Here is a 26,718-nt window from a genome sequence, read left to right as displayed (position 1 = left end):
CCACCCTCTGCAGCTGTGCCTCGGGTGCCGCCTGCCGCCTGTCGCATTCCTTTGCATTTAGCACCTTGGCCACTGCTGGCAGGGCCTCTCCACCGCACAGCCCTGCATGAGCGAGGCATTGCCCCTTGCCACCTGGGGGCCTCCTGTGCCTGCCTAGCTCCCTGCACAGCCAGCCCCTGACACTGCCCCTTCCCCACTTAACCTAAGCTGCGCTCAGGCTGGGCTGCCGCCCTGTACCCTGCTCTGCCCTGCTCACCCCGTTGCACCAGCCCTGCCTCTGCAGCCGTGGGCAGCTACCTGGCTTTGCACCCCCCTCCCAGGCGCTCTTCGATTTCCATTCCCCTGTCTCTGCAGGTAAACAGACATATTGCAGAGTAATTAATGAAGGGAAAATGCCTCGTTAGGTTGTGTTATGATAATTAATATTAACTATTGAAGTAATTGTGTTCATTTTAATGGGATTTGATGTTATTTTAGCGTAAATGGGTGTAAATTTTGGGGCTCAGGAACGCATACAATTTTTTCCCATTGAAATTAATGGTAATTACATTTTCAACTTACAAGAATTCACCCTAAGAGGAGTTTTCAGGAACGAATTACCCTCTTTAGGCGGGAGAAGACTGTATACTTTTGTATATTAGTCCTGAGGAAATTCTGCAATTTTATTTTGGCTCAAAATGCAACAGTTGCAGAATTCCCGCAGGAGAAGTATATGGCAGGAACCTTTGTTTCAAATCTTGGTTCCCTGACCACTTTGTGGGAAAATACTGACATCCCAAGATGGAATCCAGCAGCATGTGACTTGGCCACGTGAGCCTGTAGAGTCATAGCAGCCATCACTCACAGGCTACTTGGAGGATTCTCTGTAAGGCACACCAGGTAGGGGGTAAACTTTGCCTAAGGCTTATTGTTTTTTCTAATGGCCCATTGCTCTGAATTCTCCACCCAGCTATCTAGACATAAAGCATCTTGTCTAGTGGGCATTACCCAGGTGTAACGACATTTGCATATAGCTACATAGTCAATATTCATAACTCAGATACAAGAATGATACATGTGTATAATTAGCATAACCATATTCAGCAAATTAGAACATCTCCAATGATACCTTACGTGACTTATCTTGCATAAAAATACATCATCATTATACTATAATAATATCATCATAATATCACTGTGAAGAATATGGTGTGCACTGTCACACCCTTGTCAAACAAATAGAAATTATTCTACGGGAGCTACATATTACTTCCCTTCTGAACAGAGAAGCAGCCCAGGAGGTTGACAGCAAACTTCAGCTATTCAAAGAAAACCGCAGGAAAAAGAAAGAGAGAAAAGGGAAGAGGCGCCAGAAGAAAGGAGATGAATGTAGCCTTCCTGGACTGACATGTTTTACCCATGATAATAACCACTGGCAGACAGCCCCTTTCTGGAATTGTGAGTATTTCTCAACTCCATATTCAGACTTTAATGAAGTTCATTCCCTGTGTGATGTGATCAGTTCCAGCTAGGACAGTCAATAAAGGTATTATTCTGAAAGGCAGGCACGTAGGCTGTTGCCCCAGAATGTAGGAAGAAGTAAGTGCTGTGTAAAGAAGTTAATGAAGAGCTGCATTTGGAGCTATTATGTATTTATACTGCAATATAAATATAGAGGCCTCAGTTAAGATTACAGCAACACAAAAAGACATGTGCCTGTGCTCCTCTGGCTATTCCCAAAGAAGAACAAGAGACAATTGGCATGGGCTTAATCAGGCTGCAACTTTATTATTAGATGTCTGGGACTACCCCACAGGTAAGTGTAGGATGTAGGTAACTCCATATTTACTCCAAAATTACCTGTGGGCTTTTATTAGCTCCCCCTCTTTTCCCCTCCTAGTCGCGCCAACAAATCTATGTTAGGGACAATACCTTAGGTGGGTTAAGGTGCACTATAAGAATGTGGGGATTGGCTCCCTGTCATAACAATCACAGGAATCCTCAATTGCCTAGGACCCCATGTATCCCTTTACGGAACACCTCTTTTAAGTCCTTTTCCAAGCTAGTTATCCAATCACTCTATTTCTTTCTTATGGAGTGACTACAATGGACGCTGCCACAGGGAGGCACCAGCAATTAACTCGGCTGCCTCATGCTCACACCCAGTTCACCATTCCAATGACCTTTTCTACTGGTAAAAATCACGACAGCACCAAGTTGGGCAGATTAACCCCATCCTCCTGAAGCATCTCAGCTGCCCCATACATCATGCCAGGATGTGAAATTATTGTCCCCTCCGATGGTCCCAAGGAATCTGTCCACATCCCTGCTAATATACCTCCTTGCCTTGTCTACCCGGCAGGGCTCATGGCTCCCTGCCAGATCCTGGGCAGAAGCATGTCTGACCAATAGTGTTAATTCCTGGAAAAAGTTCAAGGATCAGCACGAAATCCCTCCATGCTCTGAGCGTTAGTTCCACCCTTCAGGCATTCCTAAATGATTTGCTGAACCACTGATAGGCCTGCACAGCCTACAGCATTGGTATTAGCTGATCCCTTAATATACCTCTTCTTACTTGCTGACAAGAGTATTTCTTCAGCACCAAACGCCCAGCTGCGAACCCTTAGGCAGCTGAACACTTGCTTATGCAACCAAAAGACACTATTAAGCCTCTAGAGCCATAGTGTCCGCATGGCCATTTTCCAACATTTGTACTGAGCTTACAAAAACAAATCAGTGCTGGCTTCCTCCCTGCGGTCATATGTGTGTTTGGTGCTCATGCCAATGCCCGATTGCCTGGATTGCCTCTGCTCCCATACCTAGCTCTGCTGCTGCTGTTGCCACCCCAGTGACTGAAGGCCCTGCACTGCCTCTTTTTTAAACCCTTCATTCCCACAGATGAGTCATTCCTCCCCCTGCCCCACCATCACCGCGGTGACCTAGATCACTGTTCCCTTCACTTGACCAGGCCAGTCCAATACCCACCTGCTCAAAGACTCAAAGCAGTCATTGTCTGGTGTTTTACTCTTGTAGATCAAGACTGTCTGTATATTTCAGGGGACTTCTAATTATGCTTTTTTATGATGCTGAAAAGAAGAAAAAAAGTGCAGTTCTTTCTCATCTATATGCACATGTATTATTTTCCACATACTTATACAGCAACTGGGGTGTATGGGGTGTCCAGGAAGGGGTAGCACCTCTGGTGTGGGGAGTTGTCGTGTCTCTTTGGGGGCAGTTTGTGCATCTTTGGTTCCCACCTGGCACTCAGCTCTCACCTGTGGCTCCAAGAAGCTGTAACATGCACAGCGGCCACATCACCATAAATCGTTCGACAGGTGGACTAAACCAGGCGAGGGTAGCTGATAGGTCTGAAATCTTCAGTGAGATAGGGACTTGCCTAACCCAGCATGCGAAGTCGGTTCCAGTGGACGGGGCAGATGAGATCAGCAGCGAGATCTAAAGACCAGGAAGGTGGTTCTGCTCTGCTCTGTGGAGAGGGAAGGGCAGGACAACACACCGAAGATAGCATGGCCCTCCACCGCAGCCTAGGGAGTCTCCAGCCGTGCCGACTTCTCGTACCACTGGAACCAGGCTTCTGAGGCCGAGAGAGCGGGACAGCCCCAGTGCAATGGCTTTTCCACTTTGAACACTCTCCCGCACGGGTTCTTTGCACATTCTCATCTCTCCAATCAGTCTACTGTATCCTTCTACATCTTCTGTTTTTACTTCAAAGTCCTGCAGCGAGGGGGGAGGAGCAAAGCAACAAGTGGAGGTGACCACTGGGAGTCGTAGTTCCAAACCTGCACATAGGCTGCCTGTGGACTTCGGTTGCTCACTGGGGACAACAGAGGAGTTCGCCAGCATCCCAGGTGACTGAGCAGGCCTTTTTAGAAGCAGCACTGCTCACTCTCAAACAAGGGAGGAGACCAGAAAAGGTGTCCCAAAAGTTGCTTGTCCCAACCAAACTGGCCAGCATGCTGCAGCTGGCAGTTTTACCCTCACAGCGGTTGACAAACAGTGAAAAGAAAGGCGATATTTGGAGCATGGAACGTTCACACCCTCTTGGCCACAGAGAACACTATGAGGCCTGAGAGAAGAATGGCCTTCATAACAAGAGAGCTGGCACACTATAACATTGATATAGCCACCCTGAGCAAGACCGTAGTTGCAGAGGGTGGATACATCTGCTAACCAAAAGGAAGTTACACCTTCTTCTGGAAAGGCAGGCCAGAAAACAATCACAGAATCCATGGAGTGGGACTTGCCATCAAGACATCACTTCTGCACCAGCTTCCTGATCTACCAACTTGCATCAGTGAGCATCTGATCAAGCTCCGCTTTCCCCTCAACCCCTCTCACCACGTCACAGTCACCAGCATTTATGCTCCCATTCTGCCCAGCAGCAATGAAGCAAAAGAGAGTTTTATGAGGATCTTGACCGTCTTGCAAAAGCAACTCCTCCTAGTGACAAGCTTCTCCTGTTGGGTGACTTCAACGCCAGAGTTGGCAAGGACTGTAGGAACTGGGAAGGGGTGCTGCAGTGTCATGGCATTGGTAACACGAATGCCAGTGGCCTTCTTCTGCTGAACTTGTGTGCGGAAAATGACCTGATGGTTACCAACACTCTTTTCAGTCAGGCCTGTAAATATAAGACCACATGAATGCACACAAGATCAAAACAGTGGCAGCTGATTGACTATGTCATCAGTTGCAGGTGAAACATTCATGATGTTAAGATCACCAGGGCCATGCAGGGAGGTGAGTGCTGGACTGATCAGAGACTCATCAGATTTGTCCTTATGCTGCACATCCCACCACTGCACTGCAAAAAGCTCAAGGTTGTCAGACCCTCCTTCAACATCGTGAAGCTGCAACATATTGGTCATCATGAGCAATTCACAGCCCACCTTGAAGACGTGCTGATGTCCCATGTACTCTGACTGGCGACCCAATACAAAAGTGGGACCAGTTTAAAACGCTGGTGATAGAGTCAGCCAAGTTGACACTAGGAGTAAAAAAGAGAGTTAACCAAGACTGGTTTGATGAAAATGATGAGACCATCATGAAGATCTTAGAGGAAGAACAGAACACATTTCTGTTATGGCAAAACAATCAGTCCTCAGTCTCCAAACATAACCATTTCAAGCACCTTCAGAGTCAGGCAGAGACCATGCTTCACAAAATGCAAGATGAGTGTGGGAGAGAAAAGCTAATGAAGTCCAATACTATGCTGACACCAAGAACTCCAAGATGTTCTTCAGGGCTATATATGAACATTCAAAGCAAAGTACTACACCTCTCCTGTCTGCAGATGGCATGACCCTCCCGAGGGAGAAGGGCAGCATCAACAATAGATGGAGAGAGTACTCCAGCAACCTTCTCAACAGGCCCTCCATTGTTGACTGTGCCGCCCTAGACCAGATCCCCCAGAAACCCATGATAGACAGTCTTGACCTGCCCCTTACAATGGATGAAGTCAGAACGTCAATCAGCCAGACCAGCTCTGGCAAAGCCCCTGCGATGCACGGTGTCCCTGTTGAAATTTTCAAGGCAGCAGGACCAGTGTCACTTGAAGCCTTTCACATCATTTAGACCAACATCTGGGAAGAAGAAGAAATGCCCAAAGACTTTAGGGATGCCACAATCATCTCACTCTTCAAGAACAAGAGCAACAAAGCTGACTGTGAAAATTACCAGGACATCTCCCTTCTCTCTACTGCTGGGAAGATCTTGGCTGGAGTCATCCTCAACTGTCTGATCACCAGCATCTCAAAGGAGAACCTGCCAGAGGCACAGTGTGGTTTCTGCCTGGGCTGCAGCACCATTGACATGATCTTTGCTATTCATCAGGTCCAGGAAAGGTGTATGGAGCAGAACTTGGATCTATATGCTGTCTTTATAGACCTGATCAAGGTGTTTGACATCATGAACAGAGAGGCCGTGTGGATTATCCTATCAAAATTCAGCTGTCTGAGAAGATTCGTCAACCTCGTACGCCTGTTCCACAATGACATGACTGTTCTTTTGAATGGCGAGTCTTCAGATCCATTTGAGATATCCAATGGCGTGGGTATGTGCTGGGCCCAGTGTTATTCAACCTCTTTTTCACGTGTCCTCAGCCATGGAGTAAGGGACCTGGACCATGGAGTCTACATAAAGTACAGGCTTGATGGGTCTCTTTTTGACCTTTGCCGTTTGAATTTTAGAACCAAGATGCTTGCGATGCTCATCCTTGAAGCCCTTTTTGCTGACGACTGTGCACTTACGGCACACAAGGAATCTGATCTCCAGCTTATTGTTAACAAGTTTTCTGAAGCTACTCGCCTCTTTGGTTTCACTATCAGTCTAGGAAAGACCGAGGTACTGTTTCAGCATACTCCAGGATGTGCTGCTCTCCCCACTTCAATCTCTGTTGAAGGAACAGAGCTAAAAACAGTGGACAAGTTCAAGTAGCTCAGCCAGGATCTGCCAGGCTAACCAGGCACGAGGACATCTGAGAGCACAAGTGTTGAACCAGCACAATATCCAACAGAACACTAAACTGAAAGTGTACTAGGCTGTAGTCCTGACCAGTCTCCTGTATGGATGTGAGACCTGAACCTTATACAGAAAACATGTGAAACTGCTGGAGTGCTTCCACACATGCAGCCTGAGGTCCATACTGCACGTTCAATGGCAGGACAGAGTCGTGAACCTGGAAGTCCTTGGCAGGGCAGGAACCACGAGCATTGAAGCCATGATTCTGAAAGCCCAGCTTCGCTGGACAGGGCACCTCCTACAAATGGAGGAGCCAAGAATCCCTAAGCAACTCCTCTATGGGGAACTCTCCCAGGGCAAAAGGATTCTGGGTAGGCCTCGCAAGAAGTATAAGGACTGCATGAAGAGCAGCATTGCTCATGCTGGATTAAAGCCACAGCAGCTAGAGCAGCATTCAGAAGACCGAACAGGCTGGCGTGCTCTTGTACAACATGCGTACGACAACTTCACAAACCAGCGACGCATACGCCTGATTGATGCTTGTGAGAGGAGAAAAGCAACAGTAGCAGCCACACTGACAGAGCCAGGACAATTCCCTGGCACCTACTGTGAACGCCCATGCCGTTCAAGGCTTGGACTCCTCAGCCACATGCCAGTCCACAACCGATAAGCCTGTGCAAGCTCAAGATGTCATCATTGGACATGATAGACCACCAAGAAGGAACACGAAGACTCATACATCTCCACCTTTCAATTCTGGTCAATGGCTACTTCCACTTTAACAAAGTGAAGCAGAGTGAGTATGAATATAGTGGTGCAAATTGTACTGTAATTTACACCCATGCAGCCCTGTTGATTTAATAGGAGTTACACTGCAGTCTATCAAGACAGAATTTAATCAACTGGATTTAGTATTAAATTTATTGAGAACATAATTATCAGTCTCAGTGAGAAAAAAAACATGTAGGCCATGTCTACACTTGGCCATAATTTCGAAATGGTCATGCTAATGGCCAAATTGGAGAATACTATTGAGGCGCTGAAATGAGTATACAGAGCCTCATTAGCATGCTGCCAGCTGCAGCACTGACAGGAATAAGGGGATTTCGATATTTTCAGGTCCTTTTGAAAAGGACCTCCCATGTAGACGAGCCACGGCCTTATTTGTATTCTCCAATTTGGCCATAGCCAAAGTTTTCCCCTCGTGCAGATATTGCCATCATGTCTCCATGAGTAAGGGAAAGCTCAAAAATTTCTAATTAATATTATGCCAAAATTTAGCAGGAGGAAAAAGGATTCCCCTCTCCCCGCCCCAACAATTAGTGATCATCTTCTGACTTCAAGAAGGAGAATTGATAGTCCCTGCCATTTTTATTTGGGATATGGTTTAAGATATCTGTAGGACTTCTACTATAAACCATTGTTTTAGTTGTTTTCTTCTCTGTGAAAAACTTCTTCAGCGTTAAAAGTTTCAAGGTTTGAGCATAATACAAAGGACATCATTTATTTGTTTGGTATTTCTTCAAAGTTTGATCAAAATCCATTTGTCCTTCCCTCCCTGCCAGCCCCAGAAGTCACATTTACATCATGTTTCAGCTGGGATGGAATTTTTCCTGTTATAGAGGGGATTTCATGTCTCCTGTCATTTAAAATGTGTGGGTTTTGTTTATGTTTTTGTATTTGATTTAGGAAGTTTCATGTTTCTAAATAGAACATAATGGTTTATTTTTAAAGCTGAACAAAGTTTCAGAAAAATAAAGTAAAACAACTGAAATCAATACAGGTTTTACAAACAAAAAACAAATGCTTTTTATTTTACATCTAATGTTAATTATTTTCTTCCAATTACAGTGGGGTCTTTCTGTGCTTGCACGAGTTCAAATAACAACACCTACTGGTGTTTGCGAACAATTAATGAGACACACAATTTTCTCTTCTGTGAGTTTGCAACTGGATTCTTGGAATATTTTGATATGAACACTGATCCCTATCAGGTACACTCATTCCATGTTACAGACTCTTTAGCATTGATGTGTTGTATTTGTGCACTCTTGTTAAAAATTTTTTTTCTGATGCCCAGCTGACAAACACTGTACACATAGTGGAAAGAGGCATTTTGAATCAGTTGCATCTACAGTTAATGGAACTGAGAAGTTGTCAAGGTTACAAGCAATGCAATCCACGACCCAAAGGACTTGAAACAGGTAAAAAAGAAAGAAGGAAATATTGGTGTATGTTTTTATTAGGGTGCCTTTGTTTTTAGTTACTACATGGATCAATTACATCTCTTTGTCTCTCTCTCTCCCTCTGGAAACCTTGTGCTTTATTGTGCATATCTCGTTATCAGTACATACTATCTAGCGTAGTTCCATGGCTAAAACCTTGAATGCATCGTTGCAAAAATGTATGGATTACAATGGATATTAACAATATGACATGTTGGACGGAAAGATGACCGAGGCATTGCACTAAAAAACAAAAGAACTTGCTAATGCTGCATAAGTACAGTCTAGATGGCTTTGTAGGACTTTGTTTCCATTCTCTCCTACAGCGTTAATTTTGTTAGTCTTGGCTTCTCAATAGCATCCCACCAAGGAGCACAGGATATCTGGTGTTAAAGTCTTTGTTTCTTCTTGTTCCTTTCTATGTAATTAACCACAAACTTAACATTGCAACTGAGAATGTGTGTTGCAGACTTCTAATGGACAGATGTCCCCTCTGTTTTTAAGGAGAGTAAGATATGAACAGTCCTTAGTAAGTGTTCCTCAGTTAAAGAAAATAAGTGATTTATACCTCTCTTATCTGCAATGTGTTGTACTTCATTTTGATTGACCTTAAATTGTGCTTTTACAGAAATAGTCCCCTGAAGTTTTATACCATTACTTCTTTATTTTTCTCTTTTTTCCATGAAAATTCTCTTAATTGATCCTTTCTAATCAGATTTTTGTGGGATATTTTTCAATTCTTTGAACGCATCTTTCAGAAAACTATTGTGGGACTGCAGCTCTGTCTATATTTAACACAAATACATTTCTTTTTAGGATTAGATGCTGTGCATGGAAACTACATTGTGAATGGTTTTTACAAGTTCTAAACACTAACAAAAGTTACTCTTGTATTTTCCTATATCAGGAAATAAAGATGGAGGAAGCTATGATCCACACAGGTATCCACACTTTTTTATTCTCCTCAGCAGCTTCTTTCCAAATAATTGCATGATCCAGTCCGTTTCAACTAATGTTTGTATCCTGCCATGTTGCAAACAACATAGCTTTGGTGCATGCATTTCCTAACAATATTCTCCACTGAACTCAGCCATTGGTTACTAGATCTGCCATTCCGCATTTAACTTAGCTCGTTGTCACAGCAAGACATCATGCAGCTCATTTCAATTATTCCATGCCTGTATTTCTTACATGCTTATATTGAGAATCTATGCAAAAAGAATACGTTTTTATTGTTTAAAAAGACTATACAGCTGCTTTGTAAAAGTAAAACAAATGTGTTTAAATATAACCTCTGATTTATAAGCCCTCACTGAAGTCAGTAATGATCTTCCCACTAACTTCAGTGAGCATTGGATGAGACCCCAGCTGGTTGAACTAGGGTGGTGGTGGCTGCAGGTAAGCCATGTCACCAACAGCCGCCATGGGCCTGGAGGCAAGGTGGGAGGGGGGGCCCAGCTCCCAGCTCCTGAAAGGGGTGGGGCCAAGGTAGGAAGGGGTAGGACTTAAGGCAGTCAGCTCTGCACCCCCACCCTCCCTCAGAGCCAATATGGAGTAGTAGCACCGTGCTTTGCAGCATTTCAAAATGGCCTGGAGAGCCAACTTCTGCCACTGCTAATTCAGGTGGCTGGAGCTCCAGGCCCCTTTGAGATGACAGGCCCGGGGGCAAATGCCGCCTTTGCCCCAACCCGGTCAGCGGCCTTGTAGTTAAGCACACTGCGTGCACACCACTCATTACTTCAAGTGGGGAAAACTGATCCAGGGAGAGAGGAGATAAAGACACACAGAGAAAGCTGAAGTCATAGCATCACTCCATTGGCCATCTGCAGCACTGACCACTCTGCAAGTATAGGCTACGTCTACACGTGAAGCCAACATCGAAATAGCTTATTTCGATGAATAACGTCTACACGTCCTCCAGGGCTGGCAACGTCGATGTTCAACTTCGACGTTGCGCAGCACCACATCGAAATAGGCGCTGTGAGGGAACGTCTACACGCCAAAGTAGCACACATCGAAATAAGGGTGCCAGGCACAGCTGCAGACAGGGTCACAGGGCGGACTCAACAGCAAGCCGCTCCCTTAAAGGGCCCCTCCCAGACACACTTGCACTAAACAACACAAGATACACAGAGCCTACAACTGGTTGCAGACCCTGTGCCTGCAGCATGGATCCCCAGCTGCCGCAGCAGCAGCCAGAAGCTCTGGGCTAAGGGCTGCTGCCCACGGTGACCATAGAGCCCCGCAGGGGCTGGAGAGACAGCGTCTCTCAACCCCTCAGCTGATGGCCGCCATGGCGGACCCTGCTATTTCGAAGTTGCGGGATGCGCAACGACTACACGGTCCCTACTTCAACGTTGAACGTCGAAGTAGGGTGCTATTCCCATCCCCTCATGGGGTTAGCGACTTCGACGTCTCGCTGCCTAACGTCGAAGTTAACTTTGAAATAGCGCCCGACGCGTGTAGCCGTGACGGGTGCTATTTCGAAGTTAGTGCCGCTACTTCGAAGTAGCGTGAACGTGTAGACACGGCCATAGAGTTATTGGTAGCCAATGCTCCAGGATATTTGGGCTTGGTTCTGTTCTCATTTTCTGTCAGTTTTACACCTTTGCAGCTTTATTCACTTTATGGGAATTAATTGTCATTGATACCAGAGTATGAGAGGGCATGCTCAAGAGGCTACAGTTGTATGACTGGTCCATTTTACGGGGAGTGCAGAATGCATGACTGTGAGCTCTGCGCAGCAAACACAGCAGTCAGGAAACAATTAAAAGAATGCATCTTGATGTTTTATAAATCTCTAATTTAGGCAGCTGTTTCCCTGTGGAGCCAAGTTTTTATTTTCCCAGTGGTATCATTTCATGGCTGAGCATATGATAAGCTGGTCTGTTATTTCACAGTTTTGTGCATGTCCTGTTAAAGCCTAATGGGAAACAGTCATTCACTACAAAAGGAGAAGGAGATTCTTAGATTCTGTTGGTTTTATCATTTATATTAACTGTCCTGTTAAAATCTTGCATATGAAGACTTTCCTGCAAATGTTTTTATTGCTACTCTAACTTTACAGCTACCAGAGATGACATTTTGATGTTGTAGGGCTGCATAAAATAATACGGCACTGTGGCTCACTATATTACATCCTCTCATAAAGTTTAGTACAGGTTGCGCCTCCCTCATCTCGCCTGCTGGGGACTTGACAGGTCCCGAACAAGAGAATTTGCTGGGTAAGGGAAGGTGCAGGGCTGTGCTTGGGGACTGCTAGAGCACCAGCCTCCCTCCCCTGGGGCTCTAGATCCAGCCCAGACTCCCAGGAGCTGCCACAGGGCTGCAGCCAGCCCCTTCCTCCCCTCCACCACCACTACCAGAGGGCGGCTCCAATTCCCCCCCTGCAGCAGCATCCCATCCCACTGTGTCAGGGCAAGCAGGAGCTCCGGCTTCTGCCTGCAGCAGCCTCTCAACCCTGCCAATGTGGGGCTGGCAGGGGCTCCAACTCCTTACCTCATGGCAGCCTCCTGGCAGAAACGCTGGCTCTGGCCCTGTGCTGCTACTTGGCGGGGAGGGCTCCAGTCCCGGGCTCCTGGGGGGATGCAGTTCCTGGCCTCGCAGCAGCCTTTCACCCTGGAGCTGTGGGGCAGGTAGGGACTCCTGTTTCCAGCCCTGCTGGCACTCCTGTACCTGCGGCTACTCTCTCATCTGGCAACATTGGTGGTGATGACGGATGTTGCTGGACGAGAGAGTAACTGATTTGAGAGGTGCAACCTGTAGTGAAATCATTCTAACCCCTGACTCACCAAGTCATTTAAAATGATCTGTTTGGGAAAAGTAACAGTTGTAACACAACTGAAAGAATATTGACCTGTAAAGCACGGGCCCATTCAGAGTTTCCCAGAGGTATTTCTGCCCATGTTTTTGGTTCAGACGCTTCAGCCCCATTTCTTACTAGTCTTTGAAAGGAATCTCCAAGAGAAATCTATTGTTCGTGTTCCAAAGCTAAGCAGAATCTTGTGAGTTTCTTAATATACTGCACAGTTTTTAAGTGGGCATGCTTAGCAACTCAGCTTAGATGTGTTGATATTTTAAATAAGAACTTAACACGCAACTAAATATGTTGATTTACCTAGTACAATTGTATTAGCAGGCATGTATGTCCACATACAGTACACTTCATTTAATGCCTATGTAGAGAAGGAACACTGCATGCCTTTTTCTTCTCTTGGATGCACTCTGGAAGCACCCATTATAGTCATGTGTATTGAAGTACAGAACTTGACTCTATATAAAGAGCTGACCCGAGTACCCATGAGCTATAAGACACAGACTGAGACTTTTGAAGCTGCCTCGGGATTTTGGTGTCCATTTGCCATTATTCTTAATGGGATATGAATATCCAAATTCCTTAGGAAGGTTCAAGGAATCTCAGACATGACTTATAGTTTAAGTACATTGGAGAACAGAATACCAAAATGTGTGCTTATGTATCTAGCCTTAGCAGCATTTTTCTACGTTGAGTGTTATCCTGTTTGGTAAACTGCAAAATACTTTAAAACCAAAAGCATGTCTGTCTTAGTCATGTAAATTTTCCCTATTTTCCTTCTCCATGTTTATTTTAACAACATTTGGTTTATTTCAGGAGGATATATTTTCTGGTTTTCCATTACACTTTTAGCTCAGTTTATGAAACCTTGCAAATTTGCTCCTCAGTTGTGCATTTACAGCATCTGAAGTAACACACTTACCCAGTCAGCACACAGTCAATTCCAGTAACTGAGAATATTGCATTCCTATTGGTTAAACTTCTGTACAAGTTTATTTTTTTCCTATGTATCAAAATTGGTGCAATTTCTGACTGCAGTTAAAATCATTAAACAGCTTTGGCTGCCATCATGGCTCTGAAATGAGTCTTGATTGGCTAGTTGGCAATGGGATTTTCATTATATTAGTTCAAGTGGAATTGCCAATTAGATCCCTGCTGAAATGGCAATTCTGCTATTATAACAGCATAGTAAAATTTTAATTATTGTAGACGCTGTACTTAAGTTTATGCATGTGAGAGTTATATGGATAACTTTCATTAATAGTGCCTCCCTCTTATTACCTCAGATAGCTTCTTCAGCCCTCCCCCAAGAAGTTGCCTGAATGTTGATGGGAAAATAGATCTCTTTGTTTACAGTGTTGCAATTTTGTAGGCTTGTAAGTTCTCAGTGAGCTTTTTATTGTTGGGTTTTGTTTCTTATCCTTTTTTTTCAGAAATCTCCTGAAGGCGCACCTTTGACTAGCAGGCTGATGTTCTCACAATCATATCTATTAATACACTAACAAACCCCAACAGATCTTGCTGGCCTACTTTCAGTAGTTGGTGAACTGGTGGACAATGTGGTATATGAACTAAACTGATACACTGTATATGGTTTGAGTTAGAAGAGTGAGATACTGATTCACTGTGAATGGACTTTTTTTGCCTTGAGCTACTTATTGGCAATTCCGGACTTGGTTGCCTACATAAAACGAATTGTGTTAAAATAGAAAAACAACAACTTCTTTGCCCACCCCAAGATCTGCACTTACCCACGGAATTAAAATATATGTCAAAACTTGCCTAAGAGCATTCACAGTTGAGTGTTCTCCCTATCGAAACCTGTCTTCCTTATGGTTTCTTGCTTCACAACTAAGATGGCTACTTTTGTTAAGTACGGGCACAGCCTTTCACTGCTGTAGACCTTTGACATTTTTTAAAATATAACTATGTAGACATCTATAACAGATTTAATAGATGAACGCCAGAGTTTGCAAAACACTTCTTTGAACAGTTTGATGGCAGTTATGTCTACAATAAGATAAGGGACAGATGCAATCCCGTCTCAATTGGCTTTGTGCCCATCAGGCAGTGAAAAGAGCACAGAAAGTCCCTGGCTAAGGATATCCTTCTTCTATCTTCTACATCTCTGCCCCACCTTCCCCCCAATGCCGAGCACAGGATGTATGTCAGGTTTGGCCTGCATATAATATACTCCACCAATCTCCAGCTCGCTTATGATCCGCAGGGACTGTCACCCCCAGGCATATATTAAAGCAGATTAAACTGTACTCTGGGCCAGTAAAGGAAATAGGAGGCTATGACTGGCTCCCTTAAGCCTCTTTGCTGCTATGTGCGTAAATGCAACAAAGAATCTGGTGCATAATTTTCAGGCATGACGTTTTTCTTCCATGCCCTAGCAACACAGAATGACAGTGTTAAAACAACAGTTGATTAATTTGGCCAATAAATGTAAATTAAACTTTTTAAAAATGTCCAGGGCACCTGGGGGAAAGTTTGAACATCTTTAGCAAATGCTGCCACTCGCATATAGTCCAACTAGCCAGTTGTGGACAGTAGGAGCATCTGCTGGGACCTGCCTTCAATGCGCTACGTTGCCCATTCCGCCAGGAGGTGGGATGGAATTCCAGTGTATGACATGTACATCCATGCCCATATGGGATCTGGAAGCATAAATTGCAACATTGGGTAGCATCAAAGAAAATGAAAACTTCTTGGACAACCAGACTTGGAATTCATCGTTATAGACAGTGCAAGGGGATGGACTGTTGGTAAGGGAATTGGAGATACTAGACATGAAACAAGTAGACAGGTAATTGTGACCAAGAAGGAGGGGGTGGGGAAGACAGGAGGCATTCATCATAACTAGAAGTAGCAAAACGTTTCAGATACTCAGCAAGTAGTCTACAGAAGAATCTGTCTCTGGAGGAGTGGAACAGAAAGCTACAAGGGGCATACCTGATGGTGGAAAAAATATGTATAACTGGCATTACTGAACCCTGGTAGGACAATTCATGTAATTGGAAATTTTTAAAGACTATTAGGAACTAAAGAAATCCTAGCAATAGCATAGGGGTATAGGCAAATTACTAAATGGAGATGCTAAATTGTTAATAATAATGCAGAAAATGTTCAATTAATATTTCTATTCTGTATTTGGAAAGAAACAATACAATATATACATATCATATGAGGCTGATGAATTACTTTCTAGCTTGTCAGCAGGCCCCAATAACTTGTACCCAAGAGTCCAGTCAGAAGTTGGCTAAGCTCTCTGGACAACCCATGCTATATTTAATAATATTTGAATACCACAGACATTCCATAGGACTGTAATGTTGTGTAAAAGTTCAGGTGTTATGAGTTGGTTAACTGGGCTAGTTAGAAAGAGTGCAGTCACAAATAATGGAAAAGCTGATCTTCAGCAATTGAATCAATTCCTAGTGAATAGCAATATAATTAATTCCAGTTAACATCATTTTATGAAAAATAGGTTTTGATAAGCAACCCAGTTTCATTCTTTGATGATATTGCTGGTTTGGTTAATAAAGAATTTAGGCATAAAATAGAGCAAACTGCCATGAAAAATGGTGTATCTGTTATCTCTGTATGGTTATGTCTACACTAAAGAGTTTTCATGGAGTGGCCATATTACAAAGGCATTCTATTGACAATAAAGCAACAGAACGGCACTTCTGTCAACAGTGTTCTGCCATCCCCCCATGAGGCACAATGTCTCTGGCAATAGAAAAGTCCTCCGTGGCACCAGCCAGCTGCCCCAGGGGCTGCTCTGTCCACAGCAAGCACAGCTCTATGGTCCCTGCCTCTGGCCATTTTTAAAGATGCAGGGAGCCCCAGAAACCCCATGGTAGGAATCTGAGCACACAGAAGCAGCCTAGCAGCATTCTGTCTGCTCAATGCCTTCAGAGCCACTCCTAGTAGCAGATCCCAGTGAGATGGCAGAGAGCCAGGCCATGGGTAACCCCTGACCCTTCCAGGGAACAGGCTGAGGGGTACAAGGAGGGGACACAAAATGTCAGGCCCCCTCCTGAACAGGGCCTGAGATCCAGGACCTCCTGCCCATGTTAGGTGAGGAATACACCCTCCTGGACCTCTCGGCAAAGCACCTATGCCCAGTTGTGGATGTGGATGTCGGGGACTACAACATCCCCCAACCAGTGGTGGCATGCTGTGCCCTCCACAACATTGGTGGGGGAGGTTTTCTTCCCAGTGTAGGGGCAGATACTGGTTGTGGCCGTGGCAGCACAGGGCCACCCCGCCCACACCATGAAACAGGTGCAGGCTAAAGTAAAGGAACTGTGTCAAGGGTGTATCTAGGCCCATGACATAAGGCAAAAGTCAGGGGCAGGACCGGCCAATTGCCCCTACTGCTGGGAGCACCACTGTCTCCTGGGGGAGGGGGGGGAAACAACACCTCCCCCACCCCCCATGGACACCACTGAGGACCCCCCCCCACCACCACCACAGCCAGAGGCTGAGGAGGAGGCCCAGGAGCACCCCCAGGATGCAAACCCTGCTCCCGGCCACAACCCAACCCCAAGGGGGGGGGGCCCAAATCTGCTGTGGCAGGGGATCCCAAGGCCAATGCTGCTCAGGGTCCCACTCCCCCACAGAGTCATGGCCCCCATCCCCTCCATGGATTGAGGCCCCCCCATCCTCTGTCTTAAACCCCCCATCCAAGTTCTTATGCCCGCCCCACTTCCCCATCTAAACTTCCAAATGCATACAAGGTGTAATACGAGTTACCTATAAGTAGTTGTTCATTACTTTTATTTTGAACACATTTATCTATGCTAAAATAAAAAAAAGTTATTTGTTCAGCTCCTCCACCTCCCTCTTTATTAGGGAGGGGCCAGGGAGAGATGAGGAGACAAAAGGAGAGGTTGTGGGCTCAAAGCCCTCGCTGAAGGGTGCCCTGGGGAGGGTAATGGGGGGCTGTGAGAAATGGTATTCCTGAGGGCCTCCCAGATCCGTAACCCACCCCTATGGACTTGGTGAACTGACGCTGCATCTGACTGTTTGTGGCTGCAACCAGCATCTGCCCCTACGCTGGGAGGAAGGCCTCCCTCTTGCCCTCCACAATGTTGCGGAGGGCATGGCATGCCACCACTGTTTGGAGGATGGTGTAGTCCCCCACATCCAGCTGGGTGAGGAGGCACCTGAAGCGTGCCTGCAGGCATCCAAAGGTGTACTCAGTCTGTATCTGTGCCTGGTTGAGTCAGGCATTAAAGAGTTCCTGGCTCGGGTGCAGCTGCCTGATGTAGGACTTCATGAGCCAGGGCATGAGACGGCATCTGGCATCCCCAGCAATGCAGCGTGCCATGTTCATGTCCCTGATCACCACCTCTTAGCAGGGGACAAAGGTGCCTGCCTCCAGCCTCTTGCAAAGGCCAGAGTTGCGGAACACCCATACATCATGTGCCCAGCCCAACCACCCAATGTACATTTTGATGAACTGTCCCCAGTGGTCGACAATGGAGCACAATGGAGTAATATCTTGTCCTGGCTGCACTGTGGCCTGGTGCACAGATAGGGATGTGGGTCCCAGTGATCTCCCCGAAGCAGTTGGGGAACCCCAGGGTGGCGAATATGGCCATGACTACATCCATGTCTGCAAGACAGACAACCCTGTGCAGCAGGATGGTGTTGATGGCCATCACAACCTGCAAGGGGAGGACACCAAACACACACATTGGGAACTAAGGGAGGGGGCCCTTGAGCCCTGGCGGGCTCCCCTGACCCTTCCCATCCCCTTGCCCCCGAGCTCTCCAGGAGCCCCCACAAGAGGGCACCCCCCCCAGCAGAAGGGCTGTGTGAGGGTGGGACAGTATGGTTCCCTAGGGATGGGGACCCCCTCCTACCCCACCCTGTCACTGATCCTGCCTCCTGAGGGCCCCCCCCCTTGGGCAGGACACCCCCCTTCATGGAGCCCATGAGTGCCTCACCCGCATTAGGATGGCTCCAAGGGTGGACTTCCCCATGCCGAACTGATTCCTGACAGAGCAGTAGCTGTCGGGGTGGCAATGTTCCCTGGAGCTTCTCCAGGGGGATGGTGGGCCGCAGCTTGGTGTCCTGTCTCTGGAGGGCAGGGGCAAGCCAGGCACAGAGCTCCAGGATGGTGTTCTGATACATGTGGAAATTCTGGAGCCACTGTTGGTCATCCCACTGCCCCCTGACTGGTGCTGTGCCTCCAGACCCACCAGATTGTTGTGGGGGGGCAAGCTCAGGTGGTCCTGTGCAACTGCAAGGATGTGCTCCTCAAGGCCTGTACCAGGCATGCCCTTCCACAGGAAGAGGAGGAGGGCTGTGAAGATGTGCAGCAGAAACTGAAGCGCCTCTGTGTGGGGCCAGCACAAGCCTAGAGGCCGCTCTGGCACCATGGCTAACTGGAATGTTCAAAGACTCTTTCAGTTGGCGTAGCCACTGTGTCGTCCCTCAGCGAAGTTGGCAAGCCTCAGCATGTGCAGGGACCAGGCGTTTGGGTGGGGTCTTTAAGACTGCAGCTCACCTCACCAGAGCTCTTGGAAGGGTTTGCCAGCCATGCAACCCCATCTGACAAGAGTTCTAGGGAGCTGTTCTGTTGCTGGAGCAGCTGGGCAGTCTGGCTGGTTTCTGTCAACAGAGCGGATTGAAACAGCAATCTGCTTTCATGTCTAGCCGTGATTTGTCAAAAGAAGTTCTAGCTTCCGTCAACAGATCATGCTAGTGTAGACATAGCCTGGGTCTTCAAGTCAAGAGCAGCTGCCATTCTACAAGATACTTTTTAATCACGTTTACATGATTACTGGCCTTAATAAAAGGTAACTGGATGAACTGTGTTATGCTGGAGGTGAGACTAGCTGATCTGATCGTCCTTTCTGGCTTGGAAATCTCTTACTTTCTGAAGCCCCATTACTGACCTTTTGCTTATATATTGCCTCACAGCTTTCTGTTCATGAGGATGTTGGATGCAGTAGCTGGGCAGTCAGTATTACAGACCAGAAAAACTTTCTTGTGCAGAAATTCTCTTCTGTGTAAAATTAGGTCTTACTACACAAAGCCATAGGCATGCTTAAACATAGGCGTTACCTATGAGGATTAGATGTGGGTTAAAATTACTGAATTATATTCGTTGGCAGGAGCTTCATTCATTAGCTGTTAAATTTTGTTTAGCACTTGCCCTTGAGGGAGTTTCCACTGCTTTCTTTGAGTTTCCCATTGTGGCTGTGTTCTTACTTCTCAATTAAACCTCTGCATTGAACAGAGCCCTTGTAATGAATACAGTGAGGTAGCGGTACCCATCAATAAGGCCTGTTACATGTTGTAAAACAAATGTTATGCTACTTTACACTCAGAGTAATATAGATGTTTTGCAGCAGATGTGTATTATGGGGGGATTTGATCATATTTCAAAAACTTCAAGAGAGAGGTTTCCTTAATATTTTGTCTTTCTCCCCGCACTTGGATAAGCTAAAATAAAATTCAGCTGACTTGCTGTTATGGGCTTTTAACAACACTCATTACCTAGGCAAGGTTCTGTGGATGTTCATCGTTTTCTAAGGAGTGCATCATCAGACCTGCACTACTCTCTAAATCTTCCTCTTACACCAGGTCTAGCCAATTAATGTATAGATATGTGACTGTGTTGCTCAGGCAGGTGAAAGATCCATACCCAGAGCAATGCAATTATACAAACCCTGCTGTAGCGAGGGCTAAGCTGAGAGGAGGGCTTCTCCCACTGGCAAAGTTACTACCTCTCACAGAGGTCGATTAACAGTGCCACCAGGAGAGGCTCTGCTGTCAGCCTAGTTGTCTTTTCTGCAGCATTTTCCATATGTGTGTGGCCTTACATTTAAAAAACTAACAAAAAGGAGACATTCCAATAAACACTTTAAGCTAAAAAACCCTTTAAACTGCTGCACTTTTAAACTGTTATGCTACATGCTTTTTGACAAAATGAGTTAGTGGTTTAAAGTTAATTAGTCCTATAACTGAATTCAATTGAGAAGTTTTTACAAATCTTTTTCATCTGTGTGCTCTTTCTCAACTGAGATTCATGCTTACACAAAAATCTCTTAAGACTAATGTAGGCAGCATGTTATTTTTATTTTATGATATGGATGAATTATTGATGTTTATGGGATGATTGAAATTTTTTATTGGTAACTTTTCACAGTTGAGGGATAATACCGGGCGAAAGGAAGTCAGCCCCATAATTATTTAAAGACACTAGACGTTGAGGGTGTGTCTAGACTGTGGAGAACCGTTGGCAAAAGATACACAAATTATGCACCACAATTTGCGCATCTTTTGCCAACAGTTCTGTCAGGAGAGGCTTTTCCAACATTTGGCCCATCCACATGGAGCCAAATGTCAGAAAAAAACCCTCTGTCAAGACAGCCCTTCTTCCTTGTGGAACAAGGTGTACAGGGATGTCAACAGAATGCTCCTGACCAGCAGATCTCTTCCGAGAGAGCTGCAGTCTGGACGTGAGCTCAGTCTACAAAACTTCTGTCAACAAAAGTTTTGTCGCCAGAAGCCTGCAGTCTAGACACAGCCTGAGATTCAAAAAGTTAAAGCTTTATAAAATTTAAAGTACAAAATACCAACATTGCGTGTCAAAATATACAAGGTCAATAGCCTTAAATCAAACTATGCTAAGTTTTCAAGCAGTATTTTTGTTACTTTGCCTCTCTGTGAATCTTGATTATCATCAATGGAATTTTTTTTCATGCGTTTGTGAAATGGGCATTTACAGATTTAAAACAAATCTTTCCAACCTTACCTATAACTGCTGTTTATTTGAAAGAACATTTCCTCTTCAGTATCTGAAGGAAGAATTCAGACAATCAGTTTGAAGTGTTAGTGCTTACAAGATGCCACAATTCTTCATGGACCAAAGTCCTATTTGCTTTATGGAAGAGCAGTAGAGCTCTGTGTACAATTAGTATATTGTATATTGCATCTGCATCCATATCTGCAAAAAAACAGTCACGGATATCCATGGATTTGCAGGGCTCTAAAGATCAGATCAGCTTGCTGAGGACTTGCAGGCTTAACCTACCATTTATGTTTTATTGTTGCTTTGTTTACTCCCTGTCCCAGTGTGGGTATTTTTTTTTAAAGGGACCCATGGCAGTTGTGAAAGGCCAACTGATTACTTGTGTACTGGACCAATTTCTCTACGTCTGTAGTATCAGGGGCAGTGGGGATAGATTTGGCTTTGGCCACATGTACAAAGTTTCCTCCGGGCCAGAGTTTGCTCTGATTTACATCAATGCTCTCCTATTGACATCAATGCATTTACACAGGAGTAGCTGAAAACAGAATGTGTGTCTTTCTGCTCAGCAGGAGTAATGTGCAAACACATGAAACCAGAAGTTAGCCTGTAGGGCCAAGCTACTGATACCATGAAAAATATGGAATACAGTACTTGTTAGCCATGTACGTGAGGAATGGGTAGTGCTTTTATATATATTAAACAGCAAAGAAATGTATGTGGAAGCTCTATGTGGATTTTTAGGTGGTGGTCCCCATGAGACTTTTTCTTTCTTTCAACAGAGGACAACTATGGCATGGATGGGAAGGCTAAACTGCCAAATTTCACTGAGGACATCAACTGGCAAGGACTGGAAGATTTATATAGTGTGAATGAAAGTTTGTATGAATACAGATACAACTATAGACTTAGTCTGGAGGACTGGACTAATTACTTGAAGGATCTAGATAGAATGTTTGCACTGCTGAACAGTTATTACGAACAAAATAAAACAGAGAAAACGAAAAATGCTCAAAACAATGAGCACTTGGATGAATCACCTTTTCCATTAACCTGGGGAGAACTGACCTCTGCCGAGTCAGAAGACGACTCAAGTGGTCTGGTTGCAGAAGAGTTGCAGCCTATCATGCCAACTGACTTGGCAGCCCTATCTTTGAGCACTGTAATTTTAAGTCAAGTGAGGAAACTTGAATTAAATAATGATATTCCTGAGAAAAGTAGTTTGAATTCTGCACACTGGAGCAATCATCAAGCTGAAAAATGGTTGGGGGAGAAAGACTTAGACAGTTTTGAAATGGATTTAAGTGGAAATGGTTTGACAGAACTGGAGTCCAGGCATAGCTTCATGCTACACTCAGTTAGCACTCTTCAGAAAAACTCTCACCAGGACAGTGACCCTGTGGAGATAATTTTTGAAGATCAAATATACCTTCCTGTGAGTACTGATGAACCCACTGTTCATCAAGCTGTAAATGTCTCCAGTGAGGATGAGTCTGTTAGGTCTCAGAAAATGGAGACTATGTTGGAAATGATGGAACATAACTTTGATAGAGAGACTTCACAAATACTAAATGTAGAAGGCAGTGCCTCAGCTCCAATCTCCTTGGATTAGATCAAATTACAAACCATCTATTGTTTTCTTTATTTTTGATCCGTAAACTAAAAATGGTAATCATGACAACTGACATTCCATGTTTATTGCAGATACAGTTTGCAGCTGAAATGAGCCCAGCATCGTATGTGTTTTATTTCATATACATGCATACATATCCACACACCCACACATATTCTTTCACAGCAGTTTTCATTAACTAATAAACTAGGTTCCCACAGTATTAAAAAAGAAACAGTGTTAACTTTATTGTGCACACATTTCCTAGCCTAGTAATGATTTCCTTAAATAAGAACGTTGAATTACTTTTTCTGTTTCTTAACGGTTCCATATAAATGAATGCCTCAGTCCAGTCATGCGCTCTGCATAACGTACTTTTGATAAATTATTTTTAACCACTGGAATTTCTTGCCACATGTTTGAGTAAAATGATATTGCACTTTGGTAATCTGTATGCCAGACCATTTATTAATCTGATCCTTTACTCGTTCTTGGTTTGCTCATTGTTTGATGTAATTGTGAAATAATAAAATGGGTTGGCAGGAAAGAGATATTTAACATGGATTGTGAAAACAGGTTGATCAAATATTATTTTAGCAGGAAGTAGTGCATGTTTTGTTGCCTTGACTTTCCACATTTTCAGAAAGGTGTAACTCATGAATGCTCACTGTATGAGGATTTTTTTTTAAATTGGTTTGTTTCTCTACATATCGACACCATCAGTATTAAACATCCGTGGATTTTTTCTAGATGTTACAAAGGTTTATATGAGTAGAATAAGCTTTAGCACCGTTTTTGATTTTATAATTCTGGACAATATCCTTAAGTTTTAATCATTTTGGAACTTTAAATTTTTAAGGTATAAAGGGAATGGTAAAATCAAATTAGTTTCATATTTTAGATACAAAAAGCACATGCGGTCAGAATACTAAACTAGATTTCTTTTATTGTTATGATTGTGTTCTCAAGGGTTGTTTTTTTTTTTGCTGGATTTTACCAAAAATTTAGCTTTTCAAAAAAAACAAAAAAAAAAAATACAAAATTGACTTTGAAAATCTGTACTGTTGGTAACTTAACATCTTTTGTAGTTTTTACGTAAGTAGGAAATAAATAAAAAGAATTACATCCTACAGGTGTATTTCTACCATTTCTGATTCACACTAAAGTTCCATCTGTTATTTAGCTTAGTGGGGTTTTTTTTAGTCTATTGCAAGCACTGCAGATTAAAATTATGTTTGTTTGCTTTAAGTGGACTATTTTAAAAGCAGATTCTTTTAGTAAGATTTTAATAATTTTAAGAAGCAGTGTTTATGATGAACTCTGTGAATATGTTAAAATTAACTAGCTGTGTATCTGATGTATATGCCATGGGCTGAATGACAAAACAAACATATTTATGGTCTTGAGTGATGCTAAATGTAAATAGATTTCAAGTTATTAGGATAAAAACTGTTTTTTTTTCAAATCTTGTACAATATTTCTGTGATACTTTTATAGGACAATTCTGGCTTCAGGGAAGTCTAGAAGCACTATTTCTTGAAATAAAAAGGAGTTTTACTCTACTTGCTTCAGAGAAGTCAACATAATCCAGTTTTCATAATAAACAAACATCATTCTAAGTACATGTATGGTCTTAGGAATCCAGACACAAATGAAAAAAAAACCCCCAACTTGTGCGCTAAAGAATTAGAAAACTTAGTTACAAATTATGTGTGGTGATTGCGAATAATATATAGCTTCCATACTTGAGATGCTACAAAGCAGTTATTGCTCAAGGCAGTAAACCCTGACTGCTGTTGAAGGAAAGGAGGCAAATTACCCGATTAATGGCTGCCCACATCAGTAAAGGTTTGTAGATTCAAGCCCCTTTGTGTTCCCACTCTCCCCCATCCCCTCCATCGCTATAGTTTTCATTTACTTCTACCCCTTCGTTACAGGCTGCAGCCCAGGCCAGGCTGGGACTGGGGAATCAAGGAGCGTGGAGCCTATGACAGTGCTATCAGGAAGGCGGGCTTGCTGGCAGTCTCACCTTTCCTTTGTGAGAGAGGTAGCCATGTTAGTCTGTATCTTCAAAAACAACAAGAAGTCCTGTGGCACCTTATAGACTAACAGATATTTTGGAGCATCTGCTTTTGTGGGCAAAGACCCGCCTCCTTGTACACTGACATTTCGTCTTACAAACCTGACCTTTTTAGGCGCTTAGTTAACCACTTGTGATCAACCAGTAGATGTGACTTGTAAGCAGTACACACTCACTCCTGCCAGAGAGCAGACAGCTCAGCAAACCGTGCTGCATGCTCTCAGGCCCTGCCAAAATCATCCCAGCTTACTGATTTTTAAAGTAGCTTTAAAATTGCCCACAACAGGCACACATAATAAAAATCTACTGGGGATAACTCGAGCGGGGCAAGCTTTATTACAGGCCATTGGGATTTTTTTTATCTATTATTTGAGCTTTATAAGTGAAATGGCAGGACTCTTACTCTGCAACGGCAGTGAAACGCCACCGCTGAATGTTGACTCCAGCATTTTCCACTTCCGCTGTGCAATTAAAACTAGTTTTTAAATTTAATTTGCTTCCACAGAGGCTGAGTCTACTACACTTTGCTGACTGGAGGCATGATTCTGCTCCTGTTGTGCACTTTCAGTAGCACCTTACTTTGTACGTGCTCATTGAAATCAGTGGGCCTGTAACACCTCTCAAGGGTGACAGAGGCATGCCCTGAATCAACAAAGCCTCATGGGCTGTATCTACACTACAGAAATAACTTTGAAGTTGCTTATTGAAGTACAACTTCGAAGTCGAGTGACTACACACATCCTACTTTGAAGCAGGGCACTATTCCTTTCCTGGGACTGGAGTAAGGACTTTGAAGTTGGTCTCCCGACTTGGAAGTTAACTTTGAAGTAAGGGAACATGTGTATAGACTGCTGGCTACTTCGAAGTTAGTTCCTAGTGCTGACACACCCATAGAGACATTGCTTTGGGCCATTCAGCAAACACCAAATGAAGGGAAAATGTCATAGACAAAAGCTGAGTTCCAGCAGCATTTGTAGAATGTTTATCTATTTTGTGGAAGTGCCTCCGGTGTGACGCTCACTTCTAAAGCTTGTGAGGGGAAACAGAGTTTCCACTGCGCACTTTGTCTGATTGGGAAGTTCTGCCTGGGTCATTCTGGCTCTGGACAGAATTTCAACACCTGTACTGCCAACTAATGGCAACAGTAATGTATATCTGTGCTTATATGTAGGCCTATATTGATGTGGGATGATATTTCTCTTAAAAAGTATTGAGCTCTAATATCCCTTAAAGCAAAAGCCTATTGTGTTCAGGAATGGTCAGCTGTTTCCTTCTCTAAACAGCTGAGTCATCCAAGGTTTCACAGTTTATTGGGAATGAACCTCATCACCATACAGGAGGGCTAAGTAGAGCTGTCTGATCGTAATATTCAGGCTAAACTGCTCTTGCATAATATTTGTCACAAGATGGTGCATTTTTAAAAAATAAGGATTTGCCAAACAATAGCTAGATGTAACATATGTTACAGAGTAACAGAGAGGGAGCCGTGCTAGTCTATATACTAGCAAAACAAAAACCAGTCGAGTAGCCCTTTAAAGACTAGCAAAATAATTTATTAGGTGATGAGCCTCTCCTGGGGCAGACCCACTTCTTCAGACCATAGCCAGACCAGAACAGACTCAATATTTAAGGCACAGAGAACCAAAAACAGTAATTACTGCTTTTCGTTCTCTGTGCCTTAAATATTGAGTCTGTTCTGGTCTGGCTATGGTCTGAAGAAGTGGGTCTGCCCCATGAAAGCTCATCTCCTAA

General features: G+C 44.1%; 1 protein-coding gene across 4 annotated transcripts in view; it reads left to right on the top strand.

Annotated features, from left to right (window-relative positions):
• SULF1 (sulfatase 1) overlaps positions 1-24,427 on the top strand; it is a 189,534-nt gene extending 165,107 nt beyond the window's left edge. For 2 of the 4 annotated variants that reach the window (XM_074987106.1, XM_074987107.1), the window contains 5 exons: positions 1,265-1,437; positions 8,308-8,450; positions 8,537-8,660; positions 9,589-9,622; positions 22,057-22,233. In XM_074987106.1, coding sequence (XP_074843207.1) covers positions 1,265-1,437; positions 8,308-8,450; positions 8,537-8,660; positions 9,589-9,622; positions 22,057-22,087 — 505 coding nt within the window. In that variant the 3' untranslated portion in view covers positions 22,088-22,233. Of the gene's footprint in view, positions 1-1,264; positions 1,438-8,307; positions 8,451-8,536; positions 8,661-9,588; positions 9,623-13,928; positions 15,990-22,056 lie in introns of those variants that run through there. The other 2 variants (XM_074987105.1, XM_074987108.1) reach the window with 2 other exon arrangements.
• Positions 24,428-26,718: the final 2,291 nt, after the last annotated feature.

Source organism: Carettochelys insculpta, chromosome 2 (genome assembly GCF_033958435.1).
Source record: "Carettochelys insculpta isolate YL-2023 chromosome 2, ASM3395843v1, whole genome shotgun sequence".
Classification (NCBI taxonomy): domain Eukaryota; kingdom Metazoa; phylum Chordata; order Testudines; family Carettochelyidae; genus Carettochelys; species Carettochelys insculpta.
This window is presented reverse-complemented; position numbering and strand designations above follow the sequence as displayed.